Here is an 18,230-nt window from a genome sequence, read left to right as displayed (position 1 = left end):
TTGTCCCTAATATATTAACTCATCTTCTAACTTTTTGCAAACTGATCAATATGTCTCTTGTTTTAAGAAAATGGCAAAGTAGACTCAAAAGGAAGATTAGCCATTACAAAGAAAATCGAGAGAAGTAAATACCAGTAATTTTCAGAGCAGGCATCTACCTACAGTATGGAATAGAGGGTTAGAGATGTGATTTTCACACTGTTCTTCTAAAGAATTCCTATCATAGAGAAAAAAAAAATCTTACCTGAGTATCTAGGATTATAATCAGGAGAAGGTGACCTTTTCCTTTCAGATTTTTGTGGCATAGAAAGGATAATTAAAAAAAACATTTTTTTAATGTTTTTCATTTTTGAGAGAAAGAGAGAGAGAGAGAGAGAGAGAGAGAGAGAGAGAGAGAGAGAGACAGAGCATGAGTTGGGGAGGGGCAGAGAGAGAGGGAGACACAGAATCTGAAGCAAGCTCCAGGCTGTGAGCTGTCAGCACAGAGCCCAATGCGGGGCTCAAATTCATGAACCATGAGATCATGACCTGAGCTGAAGTCAGTCGCTTAACTGACTGGGCCATCCAGGTGCCCCAAGAAAGGATAATTTTTGTTAAGGAAGACTTCGGATTATAAAAGTAATTCAAATGCTCATTGTAGAAATTTTGAAAAATGCAGAAAAATCTAAAGAAAATACCAATCCCCATAATCATAACCTGAGATTTATTTTCTTGTCTTTTGTGTAGTTTATAATTTAGATCATATTCTATATTTGTAACCAATTATATCTTTTAACGAATAAACATTTTCCTATCATGCCAGTGATTATATAATTATGCTATATATGTTTTATAATTCATTTTTTGTATACTGCCACTTAAGTTTAAGCCATCATGTTAATTACTAATGTTTTTAGCCTTCTGGGTTACTTTATTTTTTTCATAATTTTACATTATACGGACTAAAGCACTCTATTTTTCTGATAGTGAATTAATTAGCACATGTGGGCTCACAAAAGGTATAAGTAGTTTGTAAATGCGATGTGTGCCATCCAAGTAGATACCGCAGGTCTGTATTCATATGCTTCCTTGTAAAGTCCAGGGACTTTCCAGATGATTTGCACCAATTGTCTCAAAGTCACAGCATAGTGACTAACACTTGATGAAAAATGAAGAATGTGGTTTGGGTTTTGGAAAGCTACCGCAGCCGCAGCCCGCAGCCCTCGTTTAGGTCATTTCCATAGTGTTTGTTAAAGCTCTGATGGTCACATCCTCCTGCAGAATGCATGGTAGGTTATTGGTAATGGTAGCACACCTGTTTCTCTTCTCAAACCAAAGACGCTTCCAACAAGGCGGTTGATGTAGCTTACCCTGCTTGAGACCACCGTCTTCTCACACTGGACTGCATGGGCTCCTGGCAGCATGCATTTTAAGCCTTGTTGACTTTGTGTTGACAATGAGATAATAGCCCAGGACAACCTTGTTTTAATATGCAGCTTCTTTGTTACATATTCTTAAATGATTTCCAAAGGAACAACATTTACAATGCTGTTAATAATATAATGGCTAGCTTTTTTTTTTAATATGTGAAGGTATTTTGTTAATTTATTTACAATTCACTTTTAAATCTACAAATTAAAAAAATTCAGGTATATGGATTACTTACAAGAATTCTTCCCCCTTATTTCTTTTTTAAATTTTTGCTTATTTGTAAAATTATTTTTTAATTTAATTTTTTAAAAATTATTTTTAACGTTTATTCATTTTTTGAGAGACAGAGCATGAGTGGGGGAGGAGCAGAGAGAGAGGGAGACGCAGAATCTGAAGCAGGCTCCAGGCTCTGAACTGACAGTACAGAGCCCAACGCGGGGCTCAAACTCACAAACCATGAGATCGTGACCTGAGCCGAAGTTGGACACTGAACCAAATGAGCCACCCAGGCGCCCCAAAATTATTTTTAAATTTTAAATATCAGTATAATTAATGTACGGTGTTACATTAGGTATACAATATAGTGATTCATGAATTCTGTACATTACTCAGTGCTCCTCATGACAATTGTATCCTTAATCCCCATCTATTTCACCCATGCCCCCACCCACCTCCCCTCTGGTAACCATCAACTTGTTCTCTATAGCTTAGAGTCTGTGTCTTGGTTTGTCTTTTTTTCCCACTTTGTTCATTTGTTTTGTTTCCTCAGTTCCACATATTAGTGAAATCATACTGTATTTGTCTTTCTCTGACTGATTTATTTCGCTTAGCATTATATCCTGTAGATCCATCCATGCCATTGCAGATGGCAAGGTTTCATTCTTTTTTTACAGCTGAATAATATGCCATTGTATAAATACCAAATCATCTTTATCCATTCATCTATTGATGGACACTTGGGCTGCCTCCATAGTTTGGTTGTTGTAAATAATGCTGCAATAAACATAGGGGTGCATGTATCCCTTTGAATTAGTATTTTCATATTCTTTGGGTAAATACCCAATAATGGAATTATTAGATCATATTGTATTTCTGTTTTTAACTTTTTGAGGAAGAAAAACACCCTCTCCAACACTTGTCATTTCTTGTGTTGTTGATTTTAGCCATTCTGACAGGTGTGAGGTGATATCTCATTGTGGTTTTGATTTGCATTTCTCTGATGATGAGTGATGCTGAACATCTTTTCATGGCCAACAGTCATCTGTAGGTCTCTGAAGAAATGTTTGTTCATGTCATCTACTTATTTTTAATTGAATCATTTGGGTTGTTTTTGGTGTTGAGGTGTATAAAAGCTTTATATATTTTGGATACTAACCCCTTATCAGGATATGTAATTTACAAATGTTTTCTCCCATTCAGTTAGTTGTCTTTTAGTTTTATTGATTGTTTCCTTTGCTTTGTAGAAGGACATGGTCCCAATGGTTTATTTTTGCTTTTATTTCCCTTGACTTGGGGAACATATCTAGAAAACTGTTGCTATGGCCAATGTCAGAGCAATTACTGTTTGTGCTCTCTTGTATGATTTTTATGGTTTCAGGTCTCACTTTTAGGTCTTTAATGGCTTTTATTGAACACGTGTAATATGCCAGGCATTGGGCCATGTGCGTTATTTATATTCTTTGAACCTGGTACTCAAATTCATGCTCTGATTATTCCCATTTATTTCACCTGCAGAAAAGTGAGGGCTAGGATGCTTGAGTAACTTGCCCCTGTGTTACAGAGCTTAGAAAGGGTAGCCGGATTTGTGTTTTCAGTGTCTAGAAGCCTGGGCTTCTACCAACTAGACTGTCCCTGCCTGACAATGCCATGATACCTTATTACAAAGTTCACTGAAAATAGATCATATAAGGGATGTAATTCCTTTCAGAAGGCCACTTTTGAGTCCTAAGGTAATTAAGGCCATTTTATGTCCTTTTGGTAAGTAAGCACATTTTGATGGCCTTTACCCAACATAGACTCCCGAGACCCTGTCTCTACCACAGTGTGTACCCACATGGAATGAGGCCAGTCTGCTCAGGCCTTAGAGAAGAAGCAGGTCTCAAGCACCTGTCAGTAGGAGCACAAGGGGGAATTTAGCAGAGAAGATTGGGAAGAAGATTCTACTTTATCACTATAAATATAATGATGTTGAAATTGGCAAATTAAGAGTAAGTTACACCCAGAAGTTTTGCTTTGATTAGGAGTGGTAGATCTTTCTTGGGAACTAATGACAGATTTTGGAGGAGGTTGGACATAGTTGTTAGAAACTGAATTTGGCCTGCTAATGAGTAAAAAGTTACTATATGTTTTATCAGTAGAACTCACATGTTGGTTCAAAGTCCATCATGTCAAATGAACTGGAATGGATAGAAACTCCTTGTGGGCCATCATAGAAGTTGAAAAGATTTGATTGTCTTAAAATTTCCAAGGTGGCCTCTTTTATTATTATTATTTAATGTTTACATATTTTTGAAGGAGACAGAGACAGAGTGCAAGCGGGGGAAGGGCAGGGAGAGAGGGAGACACAGAATCCAAAGCAGGCTCCAGGCTCTGAGCTGTCAGCACACAGCCCGACACAGGGCTCGAACCCATGAGAACCGTGAGATAATGACCTGAGCTGAAGTCGGACGCTTAACCGACTGAGCCACCCAGGCGCCCCCCAAGGTGGCCTTTTTCTGACTTGCTACCCACTCCAGTTCATGTTAGAAGTTGTTTCATTAGGAATTATTGATGATCTTGGGTGTGACTAACTGAGCAATTATGAAGTAATCAAATGAATTTATACTTGATTTTAGAAGTCACCATACTTTTTTTATTGAACTCAAGTTGACACAATGTTGCATTAGATTCAGGTGTATAGGTTAGTCTTTCGGCAGGTCTGTTTGTTATGCTGTGCTCACCACAAGTGTAACTACGATCTGTCCCCACACAACACTATTCCAGTACCATGGACTAGGTGCCCTGTGCTGTGCCTTTCATCCCAGTGGCAACATCATTCCATAAGGAAAGCCTGTACCTCACATTGCACTTGACCCATTTGCCCATCCTCCCCCCATTCTGGCAACCATCAGTTTGTTCTGTGTATTTATAGGTCTGTTTCTGTTGTTTTTTTTTTTTATTTCTTTGCTCATTTTTTTTTAGATTCCATATATAAATGAAATCATGTGGTATTTGTCTTTCTCCGACTTCTTTCAGATACTTAGCATTATGCCCTCTAGGTACATCCACACTGTCACAAATAGCAAGATCTCACTCTTGTTTATGGCTGAGTAATAGTCCACTGTGTATATACACCACATCCTCCTTATCTGCTCATCTATCAGTGGACACTTGGGTTGCTTCCATATCTTGGATATTGTAAACAATGCTGCAAGAAACATATGGGTGCCTGTATCTTTTTGAATGAGTGTTTTTATTTTCTTTAGATAAATGAGAAGTGACCTGTGTCTTCTAATTGCATACCTGACAATAAGCTAATCAGGAAACACACAGGAATGGTTTGCAAGTGACAGTGAAATCTTTGTTGATGTATTTTTTTCTCTCTTATTTATTAAGAAATCAATGAATGTACTGTGAACCCTGACATCTGTGGAGCAGGACACTGCATTAACCTGCCTGTGAGGTATACGTGTATATGCTATGAGGGCTACAAGTTCAGTGAGCAACAGAGGAAATGTGTTGGTAAGAGACACTTTTTCATGGATGAAATTATTGAAGATAAAACATTTCCACATTAAGAACATTTTCCCTGTAATTATCATGGGAAATGTTATTGTGTTTAATTTTTAAAAATTTCTGTCCCTGCACTAAAAGAGCTCAAAAAGAGGTTTGTTCATCTCCTGGGTTGCTCTTACCTCCTGGTTCAGTGCTACCTACCTTTCCAAATGTAATACAATTAGATAAAAGGGGGAAAAAGGTAAAATAATTTCCAAAGATTTCTAGGTATAATAATATAATAAAATATATAATATATGAAGTAATAGAAATAACTACCTATAAGCATATATTTAGCAAAACCAAAATAATAATACTATATACTGCAATAAAGAATTATATTCATGTAATTGCTCAAAATCTGATTTCTAAAAGCAATTTCTAAACTGAAAATCAGTAGACTAACACAAAGCTATTAATGAATTTACAAATCCAGCCTCTCATACGTGGTTCTTTGGAAAAAAATGTATCTCAGAAAGACGTATGATGGCATTATGGACATCATTTCAGTGCATTAACACTAAATTTAATTGCTCTCTTCTTTAGAAAAAGGAAATTCAGCACTAAGAGTTAGAAGGCAAATATAAAGCAACAAGGCATATACCCAGTTAATATGACTTTGATATGCTAAGTGTCCATAAGATGTGTGACTTAATGTTATTTTGTTTTGTGTATGTATATGTGGAGTGGGATGAGGGGAGTATCCACCTGCTCTGTACCATGGCTATTTCTCTTGAATTTGCATACATTGTATGTTCTGTTTGGAATCGTAGAATATAACAGGGCATTTGAGGTGATCTAGTCTAGCTTTGCCCACGTGCACAGTGGGAGAGTCCCTTTTACAGTATTTCTGGCACTCTCTCCTGAGCTGGCCTGGGAGTTGCACATGAATTTCAGTGCTTAGATGATTCCATGTATCAGAGGGGTCCTTCTGTGTTGACCTAAATCTGTCTCTCACAAACACCAATGTGAAGGTTGTAGTTTTAGCTTTTCAAACAATATACCATAAGTGTATTATTCCCTGTTCCCAGTAACCATCCTTCAAGTATCTGAGGCGTATGATCATGTCTCCCTTTCCTAGTCTCCTCGGTTATAAGGATGTGGTGCTCAGGGAATAGTGTGCTGGTATTTTATGAACAGGGAGACTGAGAATTTCATGCTACACGACACTGATACTTTTATCTGTATTTTTGTTAACAGATATTGATGAATGCACTCAGGTCCAACAGCTCTGTTCCCAGGGACGCTGTGAAAACACTGAGGGAAGTTTCTTGTGTATTTGCCCAGCAGGATTTATGGCCAGTGAGGAGGGTCCTAACTGCATAGGTAATGGCTGTGCTCTTCCTGATGCATAAATTCCCAGATCTGGGTTGTTAGCTCCCCTAAGATCCCATCAATCTTAACTGCTTATTCTGGCAACCCAGAATTTATTACTGAACACCTTTTATGACATAGTCATCTGCTAGATACTGGAGGATATAAATATGGAAGTTTTTTTCTCCAACGCTACGGAATGAAGAGTGTCAAGTGTGTGCAGAGACCCAAGATGTTAAATGTGTTGGGTCCCACATAAATCAAAACCACTCAATTTTGAAACACGTCAAACAAATCAAAGGGATGGTAGTGGGAATCGGTTGTTTGATTCTGGACTTCAAACTGACCTGGGAGATGGGAGAGGTTTGAAATTCTGTTTGGAGAAATAAAACTCGACCGTGTTTTCTGCTTCGTATAGATGTTGACGAGTGCCTGAGGCCAGATGTGTGTGGGGAAGGACACTGCATCAATACCGTGGGGGCCTTCCGGTGTGAATACTGTGACAGCGGGTACCGCATGACCCGGGGCGGCCGTTGTGAGGGTGAGTCAGTGCCACCTTGAAGTGTGGAGCACACGTGATGGTGAAATGCAGGGCTGGGTCCACACCTGGGACTTTCCTCCACCAGCCTGTGCGTGATATCAGCTCATCGAAGCTCTTCCTGCCTTCTGCAGTCACAGCCTCTTGGCCTCGCTTCAGGGACTTTGGATTGTTTTCCATTGTCTTCCATCTTCGCTCTCCCCTTGTCCACCTCAGCAGCTGCCTTCCCTGGTAGTTTGAGTGAATCGCTGTAGAACAATTGATGGCGGAGCATCGTAGCGTAAGCCCAGACTTAATTACAGCGTCTGGATCATTCATCTGGGAACATGGTGCAGATTTACCCACTGTTGATTTTTAGTTTCCACCCTTCTTGCCCTATTACATTCCTTTTTCACAGCTTGTCTTACGTGTGTTCTGGGACTTGGTTACAAACCCTTCTGTACCAAAGCTCCCTCTGACTAACTCCAGGTTGCATTCTAGCCACGCTAGATAAAATTTCTTTATTATTGATTGTGGCAATGAGTTTGCTAATATTATATTAAAAAAAAAAGTTCTGAGAAGCTTTTAGAGTATGGCCAGAATGCTTAACCATTTAATATTTTTGCTCATGTTTGTATCCCAGTTATACAGGTTCTTTTTGAAACCACCATGGTGCTTTTTAAATAATTATTTTCATGAAGAAATATGTTGCACTTCTGCTTGAATGCTACCATGGATATGTGCCGGGGAAGGGAAGAGGGGTCTCTGAACACTTTTCTGAGGGGCCAGGCCATGTGGATGGTCCTGGTTCCACGGGGGTTCTTTGCCTGTGGCCACCTGAAGATCAGCCAATTTTCTAATATGGCTCGACTTCCAGACCAAGGGAGGGACGGACAAGTTGGGGCAGGCTGCCCTCAGCTGTCCCTGCCTCCTCTGCATTGGTTTTCTACATGGATCTAATGATCTGGTCCTGGAGGGAGAGCTAATTCGGTGTTTTGGCAGTCTGTCCCTGCCTCTCCCCCTGGCCCCTTGCATTCTGATCTGGAGAGACGCGGGAGCATTTTACATTCCTGAATCTCTGATCAACTAGGATCACAACAGAACTATAAGGTCTCTTCCCTGGCAGCTGAGGGCCATGAGACAACAGGGGTCAAGTGTGCCCACTTTCCTTTTATAGGGGACCCTCACTCTGCCCTGGAGAGGCAGCATGCCCCCTTGGGAGGGGGCAGGACTGTGGCATCAGCTCCTGACTTCTGCGCTTAGTCACTTTACGGCTTGGAGCCAGCGACTTGGCCCCTTTGGATTGTTAACTTGGGAGCCACAAAGTTAACTTTCAGGGCTGTCCTGAGGATAAATGCGTGTTGTGGTATCTTGTGTGGTGCCTTTCACCTTATTAGTTCTCAAGAACCATTCTCTAGAAACCTCCCCCCTTTCCTGATGACTTTGTTTTTTTGCATGGGTCTTCTTGGTACATCTATAGCTTTGGAAATGCTTTTAAAGAAATGGCGTGGTTTACCTGACAAGCCTTTATGTGTAAAACAACACTCCCCGAAAAAGTCAAATGCTGATTCTAAAATTTTTTTCAATGTTTATTTATTTTTGAGAGAGAATGCACATGTGACCAAGTGGGGGAGGAGCAGAGAGAGAGGGAGACACAGAATCCAAAGCAGGCTCCAGGCTCTGAGCTGTCCACACAGAGCCCCACGTGGATCTTGAACCCATGAGCCATGAGATCATGACCTGAGCTGAAGTCAGATACTTAACTGATTGAAGTCACATGCTGATTCTTAAGTCATACTTACAGTTTCAGGATGGGGAGTTGAAACATTTAAGTAGTAACTATGGTGCAAGGATGGAAAGTGGGAAGGAGTAGAAATTTGAAAATTCTGTACGTAAACAGGAAGCCGATGGAGACTGTTCAGTAATATTTGGTGTATGGAAATTATTTCACAGAAATACTACCAGGGTTCCCTGAGTAAATAACACATAATTCTATCCTCATGAAATGGCTTGAAAAGAAGAAGGAGCCAAATAACATGGCTGTTTTCTAATTTCGTCATGGACCAGAACCAAAGGTCCCCAGGCTCCTGGCTCACCAAAGATTTTCTCAGCTGCCACTAACAAAGTTGCTTTCAAACAGCCCCAGTCTCCAAGGAGTCTATTGTAGTTCACAGACATTATCTCATGCGTCCTTACTTTGTCCTGCTGAGGTATTACCAGGCAGGTAGTCCCTAATTTATAGATGAGGGAACGAGCAGACAGAGGTGAGAGTGGCCGGAAATGCAGGGATGTTGTCTTGTCTTGCTTCGCGCTGCATCTTATTTATTGGGCCAGCCTTCCTTAAAACCTTCTCTGACTTAACAGTTGTAGTTCTATTTAAAAAAAAAATCCTTCCAGAGAAGAATGTAATGCTGTTTGGAAAATGAAACTGGCAGGCGTCATCTTTCTGTAGAACAAGAAGTCCCAGAACATCTGACCTAAAACACACACACACACACACACACACACACACACACACAACACTGTGTGTCATTGTCTGTTGGCAAGTATTTTTCGCTGATAGGAAAAAAAAATTACCACACTGACTTGGTGCTTATTCTATTAATAACATCTTCAACATTTTTCCTTTGAGCATCTTTTTTACTTGAAGCGTATTTTCACACTTGTCTGGTGATAATGAGAGATAATTTTTGAGAATTTCCCAGAATGGATGAATGTATCTGTTATATATTTCTTTCACTTTTTGCTTATGTCCTGAAAATTGTCTTTATATTTTGCATATGATTGGAGGTCCTATATGTATCTTATATTGGAACACTTAGACAGTAAATACACTCATTTGAATTCAGACTCCAATCCCAGAAAAAAAAGATCATTTCAAGTGGGGCTGGTATCCAAGGTGTTCCCACTCTTGTTAAACTCCTGAACCATTTCCTGTATCCTGCTTCCCCCTTCTGTTGTTCTACCATTCTTCAAAATGCCTAGAGCCTCTGTAGTAGTTACGTCTGCCACAGCCCCAAGCATATTTAAGGTGTTGTTTTTCTCCTCACATTGAAAAGAACAGTGATGAATAACTCCAGTTAGCTGTGAATGTGAATAATAAGGTATATTTTTATTAGAAAATATTAGCATACGATCATATCACCATGTTTTTTGGAAAGTCTGGCAAATATTTGATGAGTTCATTTTCTCCTAATGTTCTGTTTCCACCTCCAAGGAGTTCACAGCCTGTGAAAGGTTTTAAATTATTCAAACCTTGGGTGTTCTTAGGCCCATGAAGCCAAAGCAAGGATTTCCCTAGAGCATCCATTGTCTGCAGAGAGAACCTCTGGCCAGGTGGATATGTGGCTTTGTCACTCTCATGCCTGTTTATTATATTTCTTTCTGGCAAGCTGCAGTATTCCTTCAAAGGTTTGGTGTTCAGAAAATGGCCCCCAAGAAGCTGCCAGCTCCCAGCAATGGAGAGGTCTAACCCTGCCAGTTGGAAAACTGGGGCCAAGTTTTTCCTTTGGATGTGTGTAAATATTTTACTCAAGGTCTACCTGGCCTTGTATTATTGTTGTGGTGGTTAAGTGTAGGCACAGTGTTTGACTTACCTAGTTATGGTTTTCTCCACCAAAATGTAGATACAACATACCTTTCTTCCCCCCGGCTTCATCAGAAAAGTGAATGTTTGCTTCCATATTCTGATAAATGCTTGTGACCTACTTTTCCAATTTTTCAGATATTGATGAATGTTTAACTCCAAGCACTTGTCCAGATGAGCAGTGCGTGAATTCTCCTGGATCTTACCAGTGTGTTCCCTGCACAGAAGGGTTCCGAGGCTGGAATGGGCAATGTCTTGGTAGGTACTAGAGTGTTCTTATCAAAGTCTTGTTTTTTCTGCCTAGTGCATTTTCTGACAGAGTGATGTAATGCCAAGTGATCCCTCGTTCAAAATGGAAAAAAAGAGAAAAAATGGAATATGACAAAGTTGTGTCATTCTGAGAAAACTTCTGAGAAAAGTTCAAAGTCACTTTTAACCATGGAGAAAATGGGAAAACAAGTTGGTAGGAAGAATGGGAGATTTTACCTGGGAGAAATAATTCTGAGTGAAGCAAATTATGGTCTTTGATGTGATAAATAACCAGGACCAAATAAAACAGTAATCACCACAGGGAGGGAGAGGTGGAGGCAACAGGCTAAAAAAGAGAGAAAAGGCCTAAGAAGAGGCCGCTTACCACACACTAATAGAATTTGGAAGCATACAGCACAAACAGGGAGCAGAAGAGAAATCTTGATGGCTTGTCTCTGACGTGTATTCACTGAAGTCTTTACTAAATACTTCATACCAACATTAGGCACTGAGGAAGAGAAGCATCAAATTTGCTTTCAGTCTCTTTAGCTGTGCTCCACTTAGCTTTCCCTCTTAATGGTGTTCCTCTGTGTTTCTGTCTCTGTCTCTAATATTTTCCTTAGAAGCTGAGCTCTTTTACACTCAATGCCAGACTCTGACCATGTGTGTTAAACTTCTCATTTCTTCATACCTTCCTTCCTTCTTCCACAAAGGCTGAAGAGCTTACTGTATATACCCAGGGTTGTGCTGTGTGCTGGGATACATTGAGGGACAAAAAAAGTGCCTTCCTCATGGAACTGTCTGGCGAGGAAAACTCATAAGTATCTCATAAGTAAATGCAAAGGCACCAATAAGACAGTGCTGGGAAGTAGGGTTCTCTGCTGCTCTAAGAGTGTGCGATAGAACGAGTTGCCTCTGGGAAAATTCCTGATCGAGGTTACACTGAGGAAGGGGAGGGGAAGGAGATAAGTTTGGACAGAGGAAACAGCCTGTGCAGGGCGCTTGTGGAAGGAGGAAGCAGTCAGGTTCACCTTTCAGTCACTAGCTGAAGGGCTAGACAGAGAACAAGGGAAGATTGGCCGCAGGATGAGGAGGCAGAACACGCTAGATGGACCCTCTCAGTCTTACTTAAGGTGCTCATCTTTACTCGTACACCTCTGGGAAGATGTTTAGGTGTTGCAGAGCAGACAGGATGAGTAGGCTCGGCAGAAAGAGTCCCAATTTCAAAGCTTTGGACTCATCACCAGGTTGCATAAGCTACGCCTCTGTACATGGCCGTCTCCTTCTGTCGTTGGAATTGAGATGTTGATCTTTGGGAGAAGGGAAGATTTGGGTTCATTAATTGCTTATTTGATCTGCATTTGTTGATGTGATCGGTGCTGGTCAGAACATTATGTTTGGTTTTAATTTTCCCGTTTGGCATAAATTTCATACTTGCCTGTCAGGATTCCATTTGTGTTCTCATTTTCACATACTGAGGCATATTATAATCCAAGAGCAGAGCCTGAATTTTACCTTCAATAACTAAAATTCATCATAGTGGTATAAACACAGCCCTGATGCATGAACTTGCTAATGAAATATGACTGACCAAATTGGCGAGTGATCGTTCTTCAATACAAATGCGTTTATCTAGATTGGGCAATCATAAGAAATTAGTTCTCATACCTGGATGTGTGCAGTCAATCTAATCATGACTACTTTGCACCGGTTTAATGACAGAAACACAGCATCTCATTTAAAAGTAACTTGACTTTGCCAACCAGACTTAGTGGAATCCTAAGCAGAAATCCTAGGTCACCATGTCAGTCACCCAAAGTCATACACTTAGCCACTTGTTCCAAGCACTACTTTTCGGTTTTGCATTGCTAAGGTCATGCAATTCCTATGACAAGTAGACTGTGTACTTTGTTTCCTTCTGCCTTTATCTACAGATCAGGCTTCTCCTCCATGATGATGTTTCAGTTCCATTCGTTGTTCAGAGCTGGACTTAGAGCTTTTCTTAGATTCTCAGGAGGGCTTTTGCAGATTATACCAAAACGGATCCGTGTTAATTTTTTATGGCAGTAGAGCTTTCACACGTTAAAAAGTTGAGTGCGACAAAAAGTCGATGTCGCAACATGCCTTTCTATTCTTACTGAACCAATGAATGAATGAGATTCTTCTGCGCTCAGCTCTGACAATGCTAATGAATACCCAGCGATGGCTCCTACATTTTAGTTCTCACCTTTATACTTCTGGTACTCTAAAATACTTTTCAAAGGTCCAGTCATTACTTAAGCTGATCATTGAGTTGAGCTAATCGACAACAATTGGATTATATATTTATTTTCAGTTTAACAGTTGAGTGCCTACCAAGAGCCAGGCAGTTTTCAAGATCCCGGAGATTAAGGGAAAATAAAAAAATGCCTTCCCCTCTTTGCCTGTGTACTCTAGAGCTTACATTGTGTTTGCAGATAAACAAGTCAGCAAGTAAAGTATGTGGTATGTCAGATGTGTTTTCAGTGCCATGAAGGGGAAAAAAATAAAATAAAACTGCCTAAGGGATACAGAGAGTGTCAGATTCTATGGTGGTCAGAGAAGACATCAAATGATAAGTTATTTATACAGTGTTCCTTTCTAACTATTTGTTTTTTTCTCTATTGGTTGTTTGTGATGGGTGTGTGGCTTTTTAATATCATTTTAGTCCAGATAATTTAGGGTGCATTGGTGAGACTGTTTTCCCCCAATTTTAAATGTATGAGAACATTAAAGACTTAAAAGTATTCCAAATCTCACCATTTGAAGGAAAGTCTTACACTTGGTATTTGTTAGTTGCTATCTGTAGAGAAGATAATCCCTACGTCACAGGGTTCTCTGTTCCATAAGTCTTCATGTCCTCCTTTTTCTACCACTCTGCTCCTGCTGACTGAATGTTTTTAAATTATTACAATTAAAGTTGTACAGGGTCATATGTAATACTACTATCGTGTGGCATTATGCTTATGGTTTTTTCTAAAGCCTGTTGATGTGTATATTGATTTGGCTCTTTTTCCTGTTACATGGATTCGTTAGGAATTGAGAATTGCTATTTTGACTCATATTCTGCAGGGATTTGATGCCAGTTAGACTTTCTCCTTCTTTTCCTGACTTAACGGTGAACTTGCTGAAACCATTAATGGCCTTGTATTCCTGCCATGTAAGCTGGCTCACTGATTGATGCTTCTCCTTGATTTATGAATTAGAGCAGAAATCATCTGGGGCCAAAACAGGTCAGATGTTAGCAGGTGTTGTCTGGAAGACCATGCTGTTTCCTAGTGTCGAGTTCAGGGCATATGATCCTTCATTCTCAGTCGTTTATTGTCCACTTTCCAAATATCTATCCCTTGGTGCTTTTTGGCAACTCTTGTTGGCTCCTCTGTTAATGTAGCTTCTTCTTTCAAGTTGTGGATTTCAGTCCTCTCTTGAAAGCCACTTTCATCATTCAACACTGTATTCCTTGGGCCTCACGTTCAGCCTGGAGTTGTTGCCCGCTTGATCCCCGCCTCTAATGATTATTTCTTCACCCTGGGTTCTGGCGAGTTCCAACTGGCTGCTTCAACCAGGACCTTTCTTGAGGGAAGCCAGCCTGTCAGGTAGTCAATTAACAGGTTTCTCTTCACTCATGAAGAACAGGCCTGATTCAAACCCTACTAGAGCCATCCTTCAAAGGAGATTCTCTGATATTTAATTGTGTAAAGGTACATACGGCAACTCTTCTGTAAAGATCATATTTCCTTGAACTTAGACAGATTTTGAGCTATATGACCTCTCTGAAGCTTGGTTTCAATAGCTTTAAAATGGGTATTGAGATACTCTTCTTCATTGGATTTACTGTCAGAATTAAATAAGCAATATAAAGCATGTAGAGAGGCATGTGACACAATGTAGAACCCAATAAATGTTATAACCCTTCTTCCCCCAACTCTGTTATCCTCCCATTTACCTCCTTAATCCTGAAATATAAGAAGGGCAGTAATAACTGATACCTATCCAATAAATTCTATGTCAAGTTTCTGTGTGTAACTATCCTTGGCTTTTCATAAGCTCATTTCCTGTAGTTCTTCCCTCTCCCTGTGTCATCGGAGCCTTTGTTTATGAATCTAAGTAATCTTAATCTTAGAGTTTCCTTTCAACTTCTGGACATTTTTGTTTAGCTGGGATATATTGCTTAAGAATTCTCATGCTTTTCTGTAGGATCACTGATCATCCCTAACAAATGTTTCGCCTTCTGCAATACTGCCATTTCCATCCTTCTACTTCACTTTCTTTGCTCACCTTCATAAGATACGGTATCTATCACCTGGTGGTTGTATGCAGGCAGCGCTGAGTTTACTTTATTGTCTTACTTTAGAATTGAGTCTGTGAAAAACCATGTGACCTGGGAACACAAATTTCTGAGATTTTTATCATAGTAATCCTTCTCTGTCAAACCGTAATTAAGTTAATGGTGACTCTGTGACTCCGATTTACGTTTTCTAAACGTAATGGGTCCTAGGCATTTGAAGAACTCCGTGTTATTTGATCCACTTGACAACGGGTTAGCCTTAGTCTTAACAAAAACCAGGTGCAGAGAACTTACACGGTAAACGTGGAAAGCTCCTTGTTCTAGGAGTTCTTTTCACGCTAGGATTTATTTTCAGATTTTGAGGAATCGTTAACCTTTATGGAATACATGAATATTCATAGACTTATATGAAATTGGAGACTTTCATCCTACATTTATTTATTTTGTATAAGATGGCAAGAGAACTGAACATCCACCTTTTGCAGATATTATTAAATGTGCAAACACCAGCCTAATCCCTAATCCCACTGTATGCTAAAGAAGTCTTCTAATTAGTCACTACGTTATTATTGAACACCTAATTATGTGCTTAATTCCAAAGAAGATTTGGAGTTGTAAACGAGCAAAAAAAAAAAAAAAATACAGAATAGAACGGTGCGTGCTTCTCAGGGGATGGGAGCTGGTAGAATTGGGGAGATGTTGTTTAAGGATGGAAGCTTGGAACTGGCAGGTAGGTAAGCCCTGGGGATCTATTGCATAGGTTACTGATGATTACAACAGTGCTGTGTTACAGTGATTATAGTCAACAATGCTGTGTTATAAACTTCAAAGCTGCTAAGAGGTTAGATCATGATTATGTTCACAAAAAAAGGAAATAATTATGGGACATAATAGAGGTCTTAGCTAACATTGTTAGTATCTTGCAATATATAAGTGTATCAAATCATCACTTAAACTTACACAATGTTATGTCAATTATACCTAAATTAAAAATGCAAACAAGAGAGGCGCCTGGGTGGCTCAGTGGGTTAAGCGTCCAACTTCAGCTCAGGTCATGATCTGACAGCTTGAGAGGTTGAGCCCCACATTGGGCTCTGTGCTGACAGCTCAGAGCCTGGAGCCTGCTTCAGATTCTTGGTCTCCCTCTCTCTCTTCCTCCCCTGCTCACACTTTGTCTCTCTTTCTCATTTAAAAAGAAAAGAGAAAGCAAACAAGAAACTCCTTTTGAAGGCAGGAAACATGCCTGTGTGGGGAGACTAATTATTATAATAACAACAAACTTCTCTTACATTGTTATAAAGGGCTTTGACTTCGTTGTGTTTCTTTTTTTGTTTTTTTTGGGGGGGTTTTTTTTTGGTCCTCAGGGTAGTCTTCCCTGTAGTACACATATAGAAATTGATTCCCAGAGAGGGTAATGGGCTTGCCTAAGGTTATAGGTAATAAATGGCAGATCTAGAACATGATCCCAGGTCTTTTATTTCCCAAACTAGTGTTCTATTCTATACACTACCTCATATCTCTCTCCTTGTTTACCCAGGAAAATTAGAGAACAAAACAATATGAAGGTAATGAGGAAGACAAAAAAGTTCATAGAAAGGAGAGATCCATGTGGGTGTGAATCCTCCCTTGCAAGCAGCAATAATAATGGCTCAGGGATTCTTGACTCTAAGATGGCAGCCTGCACCACGGATAGCCCCAATTGAGTTTTGCTGAAAGACAAAATATTCTTTTGGAAAGGTGAAGTAGGAAAGCAGTGATTCGGTACGATTAATGGATTGGTTTTCTGAGATCATCTTTGTCTCTTTATCTGGGATGTATATAGCATTGGCTCTTTTCCAGTCCTAAACAGCAGTGATGAGTCTTTGGGGGATGTGTAACATATTTTTGTAGGCTGCAGTGCTACTGCATGTCTTGGTCAGACTTGACAGAGGGCGTCTGAGATCCTGAGGATTTACTGTACCTCGAGTGCAGGTTGTTCAAAACACTCGCCTAACTGGCTTCTGTAACTTACTTTGCCATGCTTGCTTTTCTGTCAAATATGCTCTGCCATTGTCTTTACTATAAAAGACTGTGTATAATGAATAGTTGAGGGATAACCGAATTAATATCATGGTTGGGGTAGGGAATAATCTCATACTTTCAGGTAGCCATAGTGATGGAATATGTTTACTTCCCTTATCAAACGATGCTCATTCATTGAAGTTTGTGTTGACCACTAAGGAATTAAACGAGACTGGATGGCCTCTGAAAAATGACTGGCTTGCAGTGTTGAGAGATTCATTTCCTGGAAAGTACAGGAAGTAATGCAGGTGTACTCTTGCTCTGGAATCAACTCTGACCAGCCTCAAGGAGCTGATAGGTGAAGTAGAAAGTGGCACCACAGCCTTGGACTGACTTGTGTGAGGTCAGCCACTGAATACCCTCTATACCTCCAGAGGTTAGGCTTCCCAGAGATGGGCTTCAGGCTGCCTGGTGTGTTCCCAGGACATGAGGAAGGGAAATTTCAAAAGGGTTCCTGACCCAGAGGAATTACATCCAAAGGCAATGAGAGGCTTTGCAGGTGGGTTTGCTGGCCAGTGGAAAGTTGTCTTTGTCAAATTGTGGAGAATGGAAAGTTGCCAGAGATCTGGAAAGAGATTAATGTCCTCACTTCCCCCCCAAAGAAGAAAGAAGGTGCAGTTCAGGAACTAATGACCACTGAACTTCATCTTAACCTTGACAAAGAACTGTAGGCTGCAGGATGCAAATGATAAGGTGAAACATTTTAAAAGAAAAAGATGATCGTAAGAATCAGCCAGGGCTCACTAAGGACAAATCATGCGTGGCTATTCTGACTGCCTCTTCTGATGGGCTTCTCAGAGGAGCAGGTCATGAAATCCTATAGGCACAGCATATTTAGTTTTCAACAGACCTCTGTTACAGTCTCTCAGGGTATTGTAGATGAGAATGATGAATTTGGATTGGGTGATAGTATACTGGGATGGATTCATAAACTTTTGAATGATCATATCCATGAAGTGCTGACCGCATAAACCCCTGGTAATTCCCTTACTATGGGAGTTTTTTTTTTTTTTTTTTTTTTTTTTTTTTTTAAA

The 18,230-nt window shown here is 40.0% G+C and overlaps 1 protein-coding gene across 11 annotated transcripts in view; it reads left to right on the top strand.

Annotated features, from left to right (window-relative positions):
* LTBP1 (latent transforming growth factor beta binding protein 1) overlaps positions 1–18,230 on the top strand; it is a 406,554-nt gene that overhangs the window by 285,899 nt on the left and 102,425 nt on the right. For all 11 annotated transcript variants that reach the window (XM_030311335.1, XM_030311333.1, XM_030311336.1 and 8 more), the window contains 4 exons: positions 5,005–5,130; positions 6,364–6,489; positions 6,896–7,018; positions 10,719–10,838. In XM_030311335.1, the coding sequence (XP_030167195.1) occupies positions 5,005–5,130; positions 6,364–6,489; positions 6,896–7,018; positions 10,719–10,838 (495 nt within the window). The remainder of the gene's footprint in view (positions 1–5,004; positions 5,131–6,363; positions 6,490–6,895; positions 7,019–10,718; positions 10,839–18,230) is intronic.

Source organism: Lynx canadensis, chromosome A3 (genome assembly GCF_007474595.2).
Source record: "Lynx canadensis isolate LIC74 chromosome A3, mLynCan4.pri.v2, whole genome shotgun sequence".
Taxonomy (NCBI): domain Eukaryota; kingdom Metazoa; phylum Chordata; class Mammalia; order Carnivora; family Felidae; genus Lynx; species Lynx canadensis.
Note: the sequence above shows the minus strand (reverse complement) of the source record. Positions and strands in the feature narration are given on the sequence as shown.